Genomic DNA, 16,979 nt, shown 5'->3' with positions numbered 1-16,979 from the left:
ACGTCTTCTATTGGGCTTCCCGGGCATAGGTATTAACACTAGATAAACCAGCCCGGCTGATTGTCGTGCGTAAATAGCCACCATTTTGGGAAGGTCATTGTTACCATGAAGGCAACGGCGCGCTACTCTTGTTTACATTTAGACGAACAAAAACAAGAGCTTTCATGTATTGTAGTATTTGTGTGGCACTGTCTGCCCAAACGTGGATATTTCAGCTCACCTATAGCTTGAGAAAACACCGTGCAGTTTTTGGAAGTTTTTTTTATTTTTTTTATATTGTTGGTGCTATTTACTCAGTACTTGAGTAATTATTTCACTGTGTACCTTTTACTCATGTTATGTTTTTTTTTTAGCATTATTTTTTACTTGAGTCACATTATTGTCAAGTAACTGGCTACTCTACCCATCTCTGGAGTGGACATCCTCTATTGCTACTCTTACGTTTAAGCAACATTTTTGCTCATCAGATCAGCCAGTGTTGTATTTGCTGCACTGGTCTATTGTATTTTCGTGTCGAGGTGCAGCAGGTCGTGGCCCTGGTTGTGGTCCCAGCGGAACCGCGACGCACACGTAACATCGGCGATACAAACAAACAACCATTCGCATTCACATTCACACCTACGGGCAATTTAGAGATTTCAATTAACCTACCATGCATGTTTTTGGGATGTGGGAGGAAACCGGAGTGCCCGGAGAAAACCCACGCAGGCACGGGGAGAGCAGGCAAACTCCACACAGGCGGTGCTGGGGATTGAACCCCAGTCCTCAGAACTGTGAGGCAGACGCTCTAACCAGTCGCCCACCGTGCCGCCTTAAGACAAATTATTTGGGAAAACAGTTTTATCTGAAACGAGAGCTTGTTTGTATTTCAGTAAACTATCTTCCCATGCCAGACAGAAGACTTCAAATTTAATCACACGTCAGTCAGTCAGTAGGACCCAGATAAGAAGGAACTATGGCAATTGCTGAGGGTAATAGCTCAACGAGTGCAGTAGTAGTTGTAACTAATCTTACGGCTGCTATAGCTTTAGTTGTGGTCAGAATGATGGCAATAGGCCAAAATGTGAAATTTTAGGAGGTAACATTTAAGTGGCATAGGAAAGTACCATTACATTGGAGGACGCAATGCCCTGGGTTGAAAACAAATCTAAATTATTACTGTTATGGGTCGGTCCATGTATTAATTGCACTCCGCTTCACTCTCTCTCCTTTATTCTTGCCTGTTTCATCTCTTTGAATTAAAATGTGGCTACATTGGGGTTGTGGCGCAGAGCATACTAAAATTTAAGATTGGGGGTGTGGCGCACAGGTGTATGTATGCCCTTCAACCGGAGGGTTGCTTTTTCGTATGCCCGCTCAAACGAATGGCGTTGGATGTTTGGTGGTGGTCGGAGGGGCCGTAGGCGCAGAATGGCAGCCATGCTTCAATCAGACTGCCCCAAGGCAACTGTGGCTACACAAGTAGCTTACCACTGCTAGGGTGTGACTGTGGAGTGAAATGAATGTGTACAATTGTAAAGTGTCTTTGAGTGCCTGGAAAAGTGCTGTATGTGGTGTGCGTTATTATTTTTGTTACATTGGCCAGGGAAATCTGCTTCTTCCTTGACATTCCCGCCATGCTTGTGGTTCAATAAAATAACCCTCAAAACATGTCTCGAGTCAGTAATTCCAGTGCCATGAGTTGGTAGCCTATATGTGTATGAGGGTCAGTGGTCAGATGGGCAGGTGTGAGTCCCCGACTGTAATTTGTTCATGATTATTCAGTTGCATTCGGCCTCGTCGCTCGGTGTGCGGTGGGCCTTAGTGGTTCGATTTGCCAATTGAAGACAGCTTTTAATTTGTAAGCAGTCAAGTAATGGTTTCAGTCAGTCTTCAGTGTGTAAGCACTGTCATCGTTCTTCAGCCAACAATTAACTCATACAGTGCAAATACAAATTGGAATTTAAAAACAATATATGTATGCATTGCCTGGCTTAAAAACAGCATATTTTTGAGTTTGTTAGCAAAACAGTACTCCCAATTGCAATAGTTATGCATTTCATTTATATTCCAAGGATTGACAATGACTGAGAGGCCCAAAAAATTCCAACAGCACAAAGATCATACAATTGGGATTTATTTTTATTTTTTTTAATGAACCACAAAAGTCAAACTTATGTTACTCATGACGTCAGCATGTCCCTATGGCAGTTCCAGTACTGCAGAGCAGGAGGCGTTGACTGTCAGTAGCCATCTGGATGAGTCAGGATAGTGACGACTGAGGTTGAAGAGACCTTGAAGTGGGGTTGACTTTAACTTGCTAAATTGCCGACTGACCAGTTGCTATTGTTATAAACAGCTCAATTTGCTTTTGTTTCTAATGAGAAAAAACAAACAAGAATTAAAAATGGTTAGTCAGTATCAACCTTAGCGGTTCACCAAGGGGTGTTTGCCACAGTCATCAGTTGTACTGACTCTAGCCAGCTGAATTTCTTCCACCCTGTCTATCACCAAGCAAAAGGACCGCATTCTTCACAAGAATACTGTATTTTCACGACCATAAGGCGCACTTAAAAGTCTTACATTTTCTCCAAAATGGACGGGGCGCCTTATGTGTGCACCAAGTTCCAAAATCTATAAATGTTGTGTGATGAGCGCTCCGCGTGACTGACGGGGAGCCTTCCCTGCCGACACGCTGCGTACATAGAGGAAAGGTGGACGTGACTGAGTACAGCATGCGGACGTAAAGGGGGAAGTGTGCACGTGACGGAGGATGCTAAAGGCACGGCCCCAGTAGGTATATAGCGCCCCGCGGGGTGTGCATTGTGCAAAACAACATCGGTTTGGCTAAGGACGCCCGAAAATGGCACCTATGAATAGATACGCTTACGAAGCAAAGTTTAAACTGCAAGCTGTCAGTTACGCGGAGGAACATGGGAATCGAACAGCCGGAAGAGAATTCAAGATCAAGGAATCCATGGTTTGCAAGTGGAGGAAGCAGGAAAAAGAGCTTCGCCAAGTCAAGAAGACGAGGCTGAGTTTCTGCGGAAGCAAGGTGAGGTGTCCTGAGTTGGAAGACCACCTCAATCAATGGATTAATGAGCAAAGAACAGCCGGGAGAAGCGTCTCTACAGTCACCATTCGACTGAGGCCAATAAAACGCTTGCAGAAGAAATGAAAATCTAACATTTTCAAGGAGGTCCGTCTTGGTGCTTTCGTTTTATGAAACGGCGCCATCTATCCATCCGGGCAAGGACTACCATGTGCGCCCATCTCGCAGCCGCTGTGAAAAACCAAGTGCAACTAAAACTGGGAGGCAATGCCGGGCGAGATACGCCACCATATGTGAATGGATTGTGGATGCCTGGGCTTAGGTATCTGCTTTCACTGTTGTCCGAGCGTTCGCGAAAGCCGGCATCATTGTTGAGCAACCCCCCGGCAACGAGACTGACTCTGACAATGACGAGAGGGAACCCGGCGTGTTTGTTGGAGAACTTGCCCAGCTGTTCATTTCGGATACAGAAGATGAGGACTGTGATGGATTTGTGGATGAGGATTGATTAAAAAAAAAAAAAAAAAAAAAAAAAACGTGAGTACATTGTTAAATACTTCAATAAAGTACAACCGTACTCAGTCTTGCTCCTGCTGCCTTTTTAAAAAAAAAAAAAAAATAATAATAATAATTTTGCATGCATGCTACCGTATGTTTTACCATGCCTGCGCCCAATAATACGGTGCGCCTTATGTATGTGTTAAATACAGAAATAGACCCCGTAACTGAGACTGCGCCTATTACTATGGTGCGCCCTATTGTCGTGAAAATACGGTACTTCGACATACTGAAAATTTTGCTTAACAAGTCATATCATCAAAGCAAATCCACATCAATACGTGAGTTCAACATGGACTGACTTTGTAATGCGTAGCTGTTCATTTTCACTTGACCCCACTGAGACTTACGTCGGAACTACAAGACTATGCCACTGTTGACATTTCAATAACATGTTTAAGTTATGAGGTGTATAAGACTTCTATTGCTGTCATTTCAAAAATTTGGATGAATCCTACTACCACCCGTTTTCTGTAAGGAAAAAGTATCACGGATGGTGACACGCGGTAACTCAAAAGCACAGAAACTCAACATCAACTCTGTTGTATGTATCCAGATTTAAATACAAGGAAACTTTAAAGTAATGTTAGATACATTCTTACTATACATGTTCATGTAATTTGAACCTTTCATACCTGGTGAGGAACTGTATCTCTTTATCCGGGGACGCAAAATGATGACTGGCTAACCTTAGTTTCAATGTGAAGTTCTCAACCTGCTGTCTTAGCCGATGAATTTCCTCTCGCAGAGTTGCGTCTTCGTCTAGTGCCAGGTCAATAGCAGCGGCATAAGGACACAAGAAAAAACAAAACAACAACTGAAAACGCTGTTGTACTGACTCGAAGCCTGACAAAGGCACACAGCAGTGCTTGTCAGTAGTGCCTCTTGTTTGCTGTAATGTGAACTTTTTCACGTTAACCAAAATCTAACAGAAAGCTGAAGCGATGATAGCAATCCCAAAAATGTTGGGCTGGCTCATATTGTCATCTGGATGTCTCACCTTCTTTATGGCACATACCCCATAAATGTAATGAAGCTGCACATTATTTGATCGACAGGTAACACTGTATGGAAGTGTGTGTGCGCAGAGCTGCCAAATGTTACGGAACGTCCGTATTTTGTTATGGAAATCACTATTGATTCGTTATGTCCATAACACTGATTGTTCCGGATACCGGGAAAAAAAATCCAGCGTCCAAATCCCCCCCCAACAAATCCAAATCCATTACTGACGCGTCCACATTGAACAGCTGCTGGGTCTGTGCTATTTTATTAGTCCCCCGGCTGCCAAGCTGCAGTGGCAAAAAGTTCTTTGCGTCCTGTGTCAATGCATTGTAAGTCACTGATCTTCACCTCCATGGTAGCGGATAAGATACACTTATTACCATGCATGTTACAAAAGTGTCATGAACGGAGGACGAGGAGTGGATAGGCTAAGACAATGTCAAAGCCATGCTAATTGCTAAGCAGTCATGCAGTCTCAAAACATCAAAATAACTGATTTGGTGCAACAATACACGTCACAGAGGTCTGACTGGAACTGGGTTTTCATGGAGAGTAACCAACTTTGAACAACAAAATAACAGGCCAATTAATGTGTTTAGAGAGATCAATATAAAATAAGGGCGCCACATCTGAATCAGAAATGAATTGGTACATCACTGCACACGTCAGTTCAGAACGTGGGCAGGTTAACCTTTATATTAGTTCCACAATGGGGAAATTTGCATTGTTTCAGCAGCAATTGTGGATATAGGAAATATAAATATGTCATATGAATAGCATGCAAGACATAATTTTCTTCTTCTTACATTGCACAAAATAAAAACCAAAACTATTGTCCATACATAAACTATCCAATTCAATCTATCAGCAATGCTATTTGTTTGTTTGCAAAATAGTGCCGAGTTTTTTTACGTTTGAGATCTGATTCATCTGCTTTAATTGCCTTTTTTTTGTTTTTTTGTTACCAAGGTTGAAAACAGAAATGGCAAAGGTGAATTAATTCATAGACAGATATTTTTGGTGATGTAATGTCAAAATCTCATACTGGTACTTTGATTCAGGCTGCAACTCTCTACCATTACAAGGTTGATGTAATAAAAATATTCAAATGTAAAATATTGAAACCATAATTTAATGACTATGATTCTCGCATGGAAATGTTTGGACAACATTTACAAAATATGGAAATTTGGACAAGTTGTACTCGAAGTGAATTCTTGTAGGTTGGCAGCTGTGAGTGCGTGCATGTGGGGGATAGCAGGAGCAGTCAAATTGTAGGCACTACAAGTGTACTAGCACTATGGGGTGCTGCAACATTACATACATTCACACACTAGGAATTTTAATGGCCTTGATGAGTTCTCTGTAAACAAACAATGGCGCCTTACGGGCAGGGATGGCGTGTGTTTGCAGAGGGACAAACCGGTTGTTTTCCATCGAGGCTCTACCCTGTTGTGGGATGCCTCCTGCTTCCAGATTCACTTGCAATATAGCATTTGAGTGATCTCTGGTTTGAAGAGGGATAGACCTGTGATCGAGTCAGCTACGTAGTTCAGTGTATTCAAATATAATCCTGTAACACAGCACTAATTAACACAAAAAAGCCACTTTTTCAAATACTGTACCTGTTTTATTTTTTACAGACTAGGTTAAATTCTATTCCATCGTTACCATTCTTTTACGTTATACTATCCCAGCCAATCCGCCACCTTACCAAATCTGGATTTGACCCACGTCACCGTCGGGTTCAATTGGGTATTAAAGATGTAGGTCAGGAGAAGGGTTTGGCAGATTGGTCACTGCTCACCTTGATCAGACTTAAGTACCATCAACAATCATTGGAAACTGTTAATCCCATTGGCCAAGGTTTTTCACCAGTCAATTTTTTTTTTTTTAGACATCAATCCATGCCTCATGTTTATTTCTCTATTGTTGGTCAAACCAAATAATAGAGTAAAAAGTAGAGTTAACTCATGTACAAAACATCTAACTCATGCACAAAAGTCATGTTTTGTTACAATTGACCATCAATAAGAAATTGAAAGCTACTTACTTGATTTTTGAAGGTATTCTGGATCAAAGTCCTCTCCTTTAATGAAGGTTAATGACATCCTGTTAATTCAATTAGGTCTTTAGAAGTGAAGATAACTATCCTATTAACCCAATTACCCTCCTTATTCTCCTCAGTAGTAGCAAAGTTTCAATATTATAAGGTTTTAGGTGTTGTGTTTTTTTTCTTTTTTTTTTTACTTTTCTGTATGTGCGCTTAATGTAGTATCTGGCACCAATTTCTTCACTGTACTTCAAAGCAGATATTCGTAGCAGCATCTCACTTGTGTCCCAATTCTCCGCTTAGCCTCATTAAAATGGTGAATGGTCCTTTTTAGATTGGACTGTTCTAGAAAAAATATTGTAATGAAAAAAATAGCCCTCAACACCAGCAGTTTTTCACTATTTTGGCAAAGGCACCAGCATTTTATCACTGGCCATTACATTTTGCTTTTATTTTGTAAAGCTTGCAGAAAAGGCTAAACGGGCCATTAATATTTTATACGCTGCACATGTAACTGCCTAGATTTATTCATTTATTTATTTTTAAATGCAAGTTTCCACTTCCCAAATGGTTTAACTTTAAAATGAACAGGTCTAAGAGGTTTTTATCCAGCACACTGTCCTCTGCCAGTAGGAAAGCGTTAATAATGCCTCAGAGTCATGCCATTACTCAGTGACACAGTTTTTAAATGCCCGAAACTGAATTCTTGGAGAGTCGTTTGATGTCATGGTGCCACTCTGTCAAATGAAAGTGGATGACCTACTTTCTGGGCCTGCCTCTGAAATATTTCGGAAGTAGGATTGGATGGCTTCAGCTGAGTCCTGTGGAGTAACCCAGAAACAGACTCATGCTGCAGCTAAAGGCAAGGCTGTGTTCCACTACTTCATGCCCCCCTCTGCTCGCTTTGGCTGTATATAAAAAAAAAAAAAAAAAAAAAAAAAAAAAAAGAAAGTGGGTGGGAATTTGTAGGGAGGCAGAGAGAGTGCTTTTTAAACACATGACAGCGCTTGGTCCAATTGACTGAGTTGGCAAAGAGAGCAGATGCTTGGGGATCGTGTTTTGTAAGTACATCTTTTACTGAATCGTCACTTTTTATCCTTCTTCCTTGTCAGTTTGTTTTCATGGCAGCCTTAAAGACAGTTGGGAGTAATTCACACATTTTACATGCGGCTCAGTGGACAGATGCTCCATGTGACCTCTTTAGCGCTTGATTTGATGCATGTATAGCTTTTTAAATTGGTTATGTTGGCCTCGCAGCAGTCAGCATGCGTTACATACTGTATGTACATGTTTATTCACTATTTCACAGTCTTTTTAAACAACGGGGTCTGCATGGTTCGACAATTGCACATTTTGGATTGTTTCGTTGGATCTGCCAAGGCTGCTAATCAGCCAGTGGAAGCTTCACAAGACCGCAAAGAATGTTTTGATCATTTCACCTGGCAGTCATATTTCTCTTCTGTGTTACAGTATGCACTCACTTCCTAACTCTGTAGTTGCTTCAGTTGCCTGGCAACAGGAGGATGAAGAGCATGTTAGTGTTCAAGTAAAACACACAGGTTGAAAGCTGGTAATGTGTATTTTAACTGCAGCAGGGGGCTTGCACACAGGTGTTGTCAAGATGAAACAAACAAAAGATGGATGAGACATTTTTTACTGAAAATAACAATGATGCACTAGTGTTTTCTTTTTGAGAAGATGCCCTCATTTGAGAGATACAAAATGTATATATGGCACCGATTAAGGGAATTCTTAAACAAATGTCATGTGTCCCTTCAGGTTTTGAGAGCATTCTTGAAGGTCTGTTTGGCACAGAGCTGGTAGAAGACCTACAATTATTTAAGGGTAAGTATCTTACAGTGCTTTTTGTACATCTCTTAACATACGTCAAGTGAATGAATGACATTGTGTTAAGTATAATCTGTTCACTGTACCATGCGGTACTCCTCCACATTGACTTTTCCTAACAAGGCAGCTGAAGAGACAACCAAGTTGGTGTTATGGATGGCGCAAAGCCAGTCAAATATCCTACTGCCATTTTAATAATACATGATGTGATACAATAGGAGTGATTGTGTTTGCACTGTCGATATTGCTTTAGTTGAATTAGCAGTAGAATTCATACATTAACATTTGTGAAATGAATGCATTTGGACTTCATTTAACCTTCCAACTCAAAAAACTCATGTATTTTTTTTGTTTTTTTTTAAACACCTTTTAATTGCCTGTCATGTGTTTGATGGCTACAGATTTAGAGCCTGTAGCAGTGTCTGATTGGTCTTTTGATGAAAATTGTTTGTTCTGCTGTTTTAGAAGAGATAAAGTTAAGGTAAGCAATTAGTTTCTTTTTCAATATTGTTGTCAATATCATCACATGACAACACACATATGCATTCTTTCTTGAACAATTTCAACACTTCACAGGAACACTTGATTGGCTTAAGTAGCGACGAGAGTCGACAAGATCCACTCAAACCTATAGTGGTGAAAGATTGGACCACCATCAGCAAATTAGAGAGGCAAGCAGAGGAATTTCTCAATGCAGTCCTCTGTAATAAAGGTGAGTGATCTATCACTGTTTTCACACTCACTTAAAGCTGTAAAAGTAATTAACGTTATTATATCCCACCGAGGGGTGCTTGGACATGTACGACAGCCATGATGATATCCCCGCTGTCCTGTGACAATTGTAATGTCACATTTTGAAAGACCAGAAACACAACTGTTCTTTTCACATTTGTGTTTTGTCTGTACTTGTCATGCTTTAAAACTATTTCTGACACATTTTGTATGTATCACCCCCCCAAAAAAATCATCAATAACAAGCCAGAGGTTGTATTCCTAAAAGGTATACTTATTATTGTAAACCACTGTTAACTTAATGCACAGATTGAACATTAACACTGAGCTTAAATAAGGGAAAATAAAAAGCTGTTAACTATCAATTGAATTAAAATGTATTGCACACAAAATTTAAATGAAAACTGTACTTAAACAAACAAAAGATTAAATATATTGAACTTAAAAGTTCAATATAATTGAACTGTTCTAAGCAAATGTACTGTACTGGATTTTGGGGAAAAAAAAAAAAAAAGTTAGCATGCACAGTTTGAGAGGTAAACATTTAATTCAGTTATTCTTTCCTGTACCACTAGAGGGAGTCTCCATTCCACTAGTGGGCTGCCCTGCTTTTCTGTTTTCGCAAGAGGTTCCAAAATTAGCTTAACCACATTCCCCCATAACTCACCTTTCAGATGTGCCAAGTTTCTCTGACCCACACATCCCAGTAGTGGCGCGAGAGATCCTCCAGAAAATGATCCGACAGTTTGCCGCCGAATATACCTCAAAAACCAGCTCTCCTCAGGATAGTGGCTCAGCCCCTCAGCCAAGCTCTGACCAAAGCCCGCAGACCCAAGCTGTGACTTCTGGGACTCCACCTAGCAGGGCGGGGCCTGCACACAGCCACAACCCCGTCCTCAGCCAGCTCCTCATGGCCGACCAAGAGGCCCCACTTGACCTCACCATCAAAAAGACCCCGTCTGAGCCCAGTGAACAAGGTAGTGTCAAACCAAACTGTAGCGGGTGGTGTAATTCTACTGCATAAACATTCAATGTCAACTGAGCTGTGTGTCATTTCTAACAGAGGGAGTCCTTGACCTGTCCATCAAAAAGAGCTGCCATAGCAGCAACAGCTTGCCAGTCTCCAGTCCGCACCTTTCTCCTAAGGTGTCCACGATCAAAGGGTAAGAAAAGTTCCTTCCTGGTGCTCTTCAATCTCTGCTCCTCTTTTGTTCTGATGTCAAAATGAAAGCTGGAGTTTGAAGTATTTGACTTTTTCCTAAAAACAAAACAAAATAATGTAATAGGACAGACATTTTTAGTCTATGCAAAACCTTTTCACGTCTTTGTTGCTTGCATGTATTCTAAAACAATACTGCACTTGATCTGGCGAGCCTCTTCTGCACCACATTACCATTTGTAGTTTTCAGGTTTAAGAAGCTATACACAGTGAAATTGTTACAGTCACTGGTATTGTAGCTGCTGACTTAATTAATATTACGTTTAAAGCGCCTGAAAAAATTGCTCGACCTTGCTGTTGTGTTGAGTAATCGTGGTAATTGTTTGGCAAGGCATTGATGAGCTGTAATTCATGATACAATACAGTCCTCGCAAATTACGTTTTGCATATTGCGCTCATCTTTGGTATAGGAAACAAATAGTAATATTAAACTGCCACACAAATCCTGCAGGGAGGTTTTGAAAAGATATTGAAAGAGGTTGAGGTGATCACGCATGGAGAAAAATAGCAATTTATGGGCTGTCAAAACAAAAGCATCACCTGTATATGTCTGTTACTCTGTTGGTAACATTCTGTAAGTATTTTGCATTTGATGCGTGCAGCCTATGAACATTCACGTCAATCATTTGAGTAGAACAAAATTGCTGCTGTCAAAGCCATGAGAATAGAAGCTCCCTTGGCAGAATTTTATGCAAATGGTACTGTTATTTCATTTTTCTTTGATGAAATACAAATTTGATCAGATCGTTTAAGGCAGAAGTGAGAAACCTACAGCCCGTATACAGAATGCTAGAGCATTTGTTATAAAAAGTCCCAAAAGCTATTAACCCACAAATGCTGATGATATATGATAAATACTTCTTTGATCATTGCATGCTATTTTTTTCATAAATTTACTGTGGCCCAGTGAGGAAAAAGTTATCAACCCACTTTAAACAATAAAATTGCACAATTTATGTATTAGCATTTGTCATATTTGTTGTAGCTCTTTGTAGCACTGTTATCTGTTCATGATGAATGTAACAATATTAAATTTTATTTCTATAATGCTGACATCATCAAAATGTCATGGATTAGACGTAATGTACCTCTCCCTGCCTCATTTTGTGGTCACCTTCCATTGATTAGGCTTTTATTTGAACATAAACACAACAATCACCCTCTGATGGCTTACTCTTTTATTGCTGTGCTTGTTCAGTGGTAACGTCACACGCAAAATGTCAAAAGCTATCAATGCATTTCTCATTTTGTGTAAATAATTAGTGTGCCAAGCTGCCTCACAGCAATGACAATTCGTCGACACGCATCCTCTTCTTTCTCATTTTTGTCTTTCTTTGGTTTGCCGTCTTGTTTTATTTTGCTTGTTATCTTCCATTTGTCTTTTTGTTGTTGTTGTTGTTAGCAAATACGTAAATGTCAGATTTGAACACTTTTTGTTGTTGTTAGTATCACAACCAACCATCCAGTCTATTAAAGCAAAAGAGAGTGATGTTACCAAAGCAAGGTCATATAATAAAGGAGTGGCCAACATCCTCCCCTCCCCAACCCATCCTCCTTTAGCAAAGAGAGAAAGGCACTGTGCAAGCTCTGCTTACACCCAATTTCCTTCCGTCCAATCAGGCGATCCTTGAGCGTGGAACGACAGGATGGGAGGAGGAGGGAGAATATCGGCCACTCCGCCCGTTATAAACCCTCCTCGTCTCTCGCGTACTCTCTGCACATCAAAGAGGAGGTTGGTCTGGAAAGCGACCCAGAGTCACCTCTCAGCCATAACCACAGCGTCACACCTACTGACCTCTGCAGAAATGGATCGGGCCCCTGGAATTCCAAAGCTCATTTTGGGGCGCTCCTCAAACTGAAAGCCAGCAGTGAAGCTGGCGAGCACTTTAAAGACATTCCCAGGTTGTTGGAAGCTGCCGGCCTCTTCTCAAAGTCTCTGCCCTACGGTAAAGGAAACCACCAGGATGCCTGCCAAGACCACAGCACCTCACTTTATCATTCCAACTTTGACCTCAAGATTCCCCAAGTGCGAGTTTTGTCCACAGGATCAGACTCTGCTTGGGATCCTCTGGTTTTTGAAAATTCAGGTTCACTTTTACAGAATGGCCTGGGAAAGAAGCTTCATTCCCTTCTGCCCCGGCAGAATCTCAAAACAACCAATGGCGTTTTCTGGCCCCACAACATGGACCGCCAAAACTGTGCCCTGGATTCAGAGTCTGACCTGGTCAACAAACCACCAAGGAAGAAACGTGGCCGCTACCGCCAGTACAACACGGAACTGTTGGAGGAGGCCATAGTCGTGGTGATGGGTGGGAAAATGAGTGTATCCAAAGCTCAGTCCATCTATGGCATTCCCCACAGCACTCTGGAGTACAAGGTTAAAGAGCGCATGGGGACCTTGAAACATCCCCCGAAAAAGAAACTGAGGCTGATTAGCCAGCTCGAGGAACAGAGCGGTTCCCATTTTCCCAAGAGTGAAGAACTCCAGCACATCTGTGAGGAACGAGAGAGCTCATCCACAGAGAATGGGAGTGGTTTGCATGATGGAAGCCTATCACCAAATTAATAAGAATAATAACCCTCGGAATGTTTTTTTATTGATTTTATTTTTTTTGTTTTACAAGGCAAATGTTGCATTTATGTCCATAAGCCCAAATGGTTATTTCTAAATTGTGAAATAAGATAAACAATTCCTTAGATTTGGCCATTTAATATATGTCCATTGCTCTCTGTTTTTAATATTTCATGGTCTCTATGCACTACAAGATTATATTCGTGTGTAATATATTTATTTTAGTTTTAGGTTCTCCTATTTGAAAGTTACTTGGCTCCTTACATTCTGAATTCAATAGGTCAGAAGAAAATTGAAACATGCCTAAGTGGCGCCCCTCAGTGTCTACTGCCAGTACTGTTGAGAGTAGTCATTGATTTAACTGTATAGGCCTTGTACATAGCATGTTATTATTTTGTATATGTGTGACATACAAAGTTTCACTTGTGGGTTTCAAATGTGTTGCTGAAATGGACCCATGACGAACTGTATGTTCAAACACTAATATACTCAAAAGTATATGTTGGCTCCACACCATATAAGATCTGTTTATAGCTACAGTATCGATACAGGTCCACTTTTCCATCAATCCCAGTTAAGCTGCTTCTTGTCCCCTCTCAAGATCAAGCACCACAGATTTTTGTTTTAATATATCTAGATTCACTGTGCTATATTTATGATTCGTAATAGTTTATTCTCAATGCCTTCACAATGCCTCAGGTTCACTTCAGGCTGGGATGCAAGACTTCTCTTGAGAAAACAGCGGATTCACTGTACACTCACGCATACTGTATGCTATACCTCAGCCACACAAGCTTCGGCAAACTGTTGTCTCCTCATTTGACACCTTAAATGCTATGTAGAAAAGGCAATAATACAGGATGTCCAACTGACAGGAATACAACAATGTGCCCTACTTTCAAATGTCTTCGCAGCTTACCTTAACTGTTAGTAACATTTCAGTGCCAGCAGAAGCCTTCAGTGTCTCAAATGAGTGACTTAGGACTCATCTTTTCAGATTTCAGGCTTCTTAAATCTTTTCTGCAAGGCAGAAGAAAGCCTAGAGATATACTACACATCATATTGTTCAAATGTACAATAATTGCTTGCTTAACATGAATGAATGAAGAAATATTATATATCACTCTTAGCTCTACACATTTGATATAATAAATCCGCAGTAATTTATGGAAAACACACATTCAGGTATATTTAAAAGAATCATTTAGTGCCAGTAATAGGATCTTTCTGTTTTGATGTAAATGTCTAGTTTAAGTCTTTGTGTAGTTAATTTCAAGGGATCAAACACTGCAAACAAACTGGGCTATTATAAGAACATACATATTTTGTATGCAAGATGTTTTTTTCCTTTTGACTGGTGGAAGTAACGGAATATTTTCTGATCTACTGGGACACCTCAGTGTGCATTGTCACATATACCTCAGGGCATGCAAGACCTACTATTCTCTTAACAGGTTGATAACATTTATGTAGCAAATCATGCAGGCTTTTTATTGTAGATGGACACCATGTCGAGAAGAGGTTCCTCAACACCTTGGTTGCTTTTTTTTTTTTTTTTTTTTATTTTTCTCTCTCCTCTCTCTTTGCACTGGTTTGCATTTCTTCTCAGAGGTTATCATGTAAGTAAATATAATTTGTTTTGTTATGATCGGTGGGCCGAACTCTCATTGGCCACACATTCACAGTCTGCCCAGTTATCTTCATAGATTAGCAAACCAATACGAAAGTTGACTTGCCACATCGATTTTAAATTAAAATGTCAGAGCAAATTAATGTTGCAGTGACAATCATCAAACATCTGTCCGTCCTGTATTCACTGAATTGGCCTTTCATTGTTGCAGCAAGTGGTTGGCTACCATGTCTGATACTATAATGGATTAATTTTGTTTTACTGTGATATTTTCTCGCTGTGAAGGTGAAGCAACGACAACTGATACAGAACAATTTAAAAGCAGTTTAATGGGTGCAAACGGATGTAAATAAGAACGTAATTGTGATTGATAGCATAATTGCACCTTTTGTGCACAAATTATGTTGAGACAGGTCAGATACAAAATTTTAGTCTATTTGTCTTTGATTGAGGAAAAATAAGGTAAATTATGTATTAGTTTTTATTAATTAATAGCTTAATCATTGCTTTAGTAAACAATGAATGTAAATTTATCTAATGATGCATAAGTATTGATGGATGCCTACATAAATGATTAATAATTAAAATTTATTTTGTGAGATTAAGTATATCTATACATGGATGCAAAGAAATGAAATACATTTTGTCCTGTGCAGACATGTTTTGCATCTGGTGAGCTAGGATGAAATCAACAACATTTCTGGACTATTTCAGTTGTATTGTTTATGATTGTAGAGTTAAAACAACTAAAAATGGCAAAAAAAAGTGTAAATATATTTTGCATGACTGAGCTGTATGTGAGAAGTTAGATGTATACTAAGGTCTAATCTTTGAAATACTACTGTTGTAGATGTTCTTTATTGTTGAGTAAACGGTGTGTTGAGATAAACAGTGAGCCTGAAATGTTCAGAATTTGTGCAATGGGTCACTCGGTATAAAATACCTTAACAGTCTGTAATATTCAGAATATTTATATCCATAATATACTCCAGAAGTAAGTCAACACATTGTGAAATGTTGTGGGCAGTCTGCATTTTATACTGTAGCAGTCATTTTGAAAAGGTGTTAAGAAAAGGCATGCATGTGGTGTCTGTCCGTATCGCTGTGCTGTAGTGAAAGGGCGAGAGAAACCCTCAGGGATGAAACCCTTATCATTCAGCATTCAGGTACTCTTTACTCCTTAGGTTTTACCAGCAGGGATTGAAGTTAATTTGAACAACACAAAGTGCCACTTCGGCAGTTCTTATTTTTACTCTCAAACATATTTTTAATCCCTTAAGATTTACATGTAAAATATTTTTGCCATGCTATATTCAGGTTAAAATGAAATTCTCTCTCATATTTTTGTAGCGATTTAGACAGTGAATGTCAATGTGACCACCGCTGCAGGTAGAAGATGATGGTTAATGACTTCTTATTAATTTAATTAACATATTCTGCTCTAGTTTACATTTTCTAACACAAGCCTCGATTTATTTGGACAGTTGTTTGTTGTTAAACTGAAGGGTTCAACAAAGAGGGTGTACCAAGTATTGCCTCATTATGCCCTGTGCACAAAAAGACTCAATATAACTGATGTGGTTCAAAGTGTAGCTTCTTCTTTCATTTGTAAATGAAAAAAAAAGTCAAGCTTTTGACCAAAGTTCAAGCTGTCGCCACAAAGTATGTAAAGTTAGAGATTTTCATTGGAGATTTTCAAATTCAAAAATATCAATTGCATTCTATTTTGAAAGGGTCTCAGGAATCCATTTCTTTCCATTGTTTTCCTTGCTAGACCACAGCGTAGTGTAGCTCATTTCCCAAATAACATTCCCCAGAATCCTATAAACGCATACGTAATACAATAGCAAACTATACCGTGTAAGAATTTTGTGCGCAAAACTACCTCGCTGACACGTCAGCAAATATTTATGAAATACCACAAATTACAACATTTAATGTAAATTTTTCTTTTGACATGAAATTTCACTGGCATGAATCCAGCAGATTTTTACATATCCAATATTGATTTTCATTTTGTTTGTTGATTTAATTTGAAGAGCACTTGTTCATATATTTTGATTTGCACGACATAAAAAGTTGACACAATGTATGTATTCTATATTTACCCCAATGTATTTGCTCTTTCAAGTGATAGAAAATGTAACTTGTTTTAAAGTCTATGTCTTGTGCATGTGTACGATTTTCTTAATGTGACATTAAATAGTGTGCAAAGAAGAAACCTGTAATAACTGTAACAATGTAATTGGTCAAGTTCACTGGATTTAAATTGAAATTGAAAAATCACTTATTCTTCTAATAAATATGCAATGATAAACATTTATACCTGAC

General features: G+C 39.5%; 1 protein-coding gene across 4 annotated transcripts in view; it reads left to right on the top strand.

Moving 5' to 3' along the window:
* The window catches only part of wu:fc17b08 (ligand-dependent corepressor), a 31,169-nt gene that overhangs the window by 8,736 nt on the left and 5,454 nt on the right, over window positions 1–16,979 (top strand). For 2 of the 4 annotated variants that reach the window (XM_061791146.1, XM_061791147.1), the window contains exons 2-6: window positions 8,427–8,492; window positions 8,897–8,976; window positions 9,072–9,207; window positions 9,902–10,204; window positions 10,291–10,390. In XM_061791146.1, coding sequence (XP_061647130.1) covers window positions 8,427–8,492; window positions 8,897–8,976; window positions 9,072–9,207; window positions 9,902–10,204; window positions 10,291–10,390 — 685 coding nt within the window. Of the gene's footprint in view, window positions 1–8,426; window positions 8,493–8,896; window positions 8,977–9,071; window positions 9,208–9,901; window positions 10,205–10,290; window positions 10,391–12,066; window positions 16,972–16,979 lie in introns of those variants that run through there. The other 2 variants (XM_061791149.1, XM_061791148.1) reach the window with 2 other exon arrangements.

The sequence above is a fragment of the Phyllopteryx taeniolatus genome, chromosome 11 (genome assembly GCF_024500385.1).
Source record: "Phyllopteryx taeniolatus isolate TA_2022b chromosome 11, UOR_Ptae_1.2, whole genome shotgun sequence".
Lineage (NCBI taxonomy): Eukaryota > Metazoa > Chordata > Actinopteri > Syngnathiformes > Syngnathidae > Phyllopteryx > Phyllopteryx taeniolatus.
The sequence above is the reverse complement of the archived record's forward strand: the minus strand, read 5'-3'. Positions and strand labels throughout refer to the sequence as shown.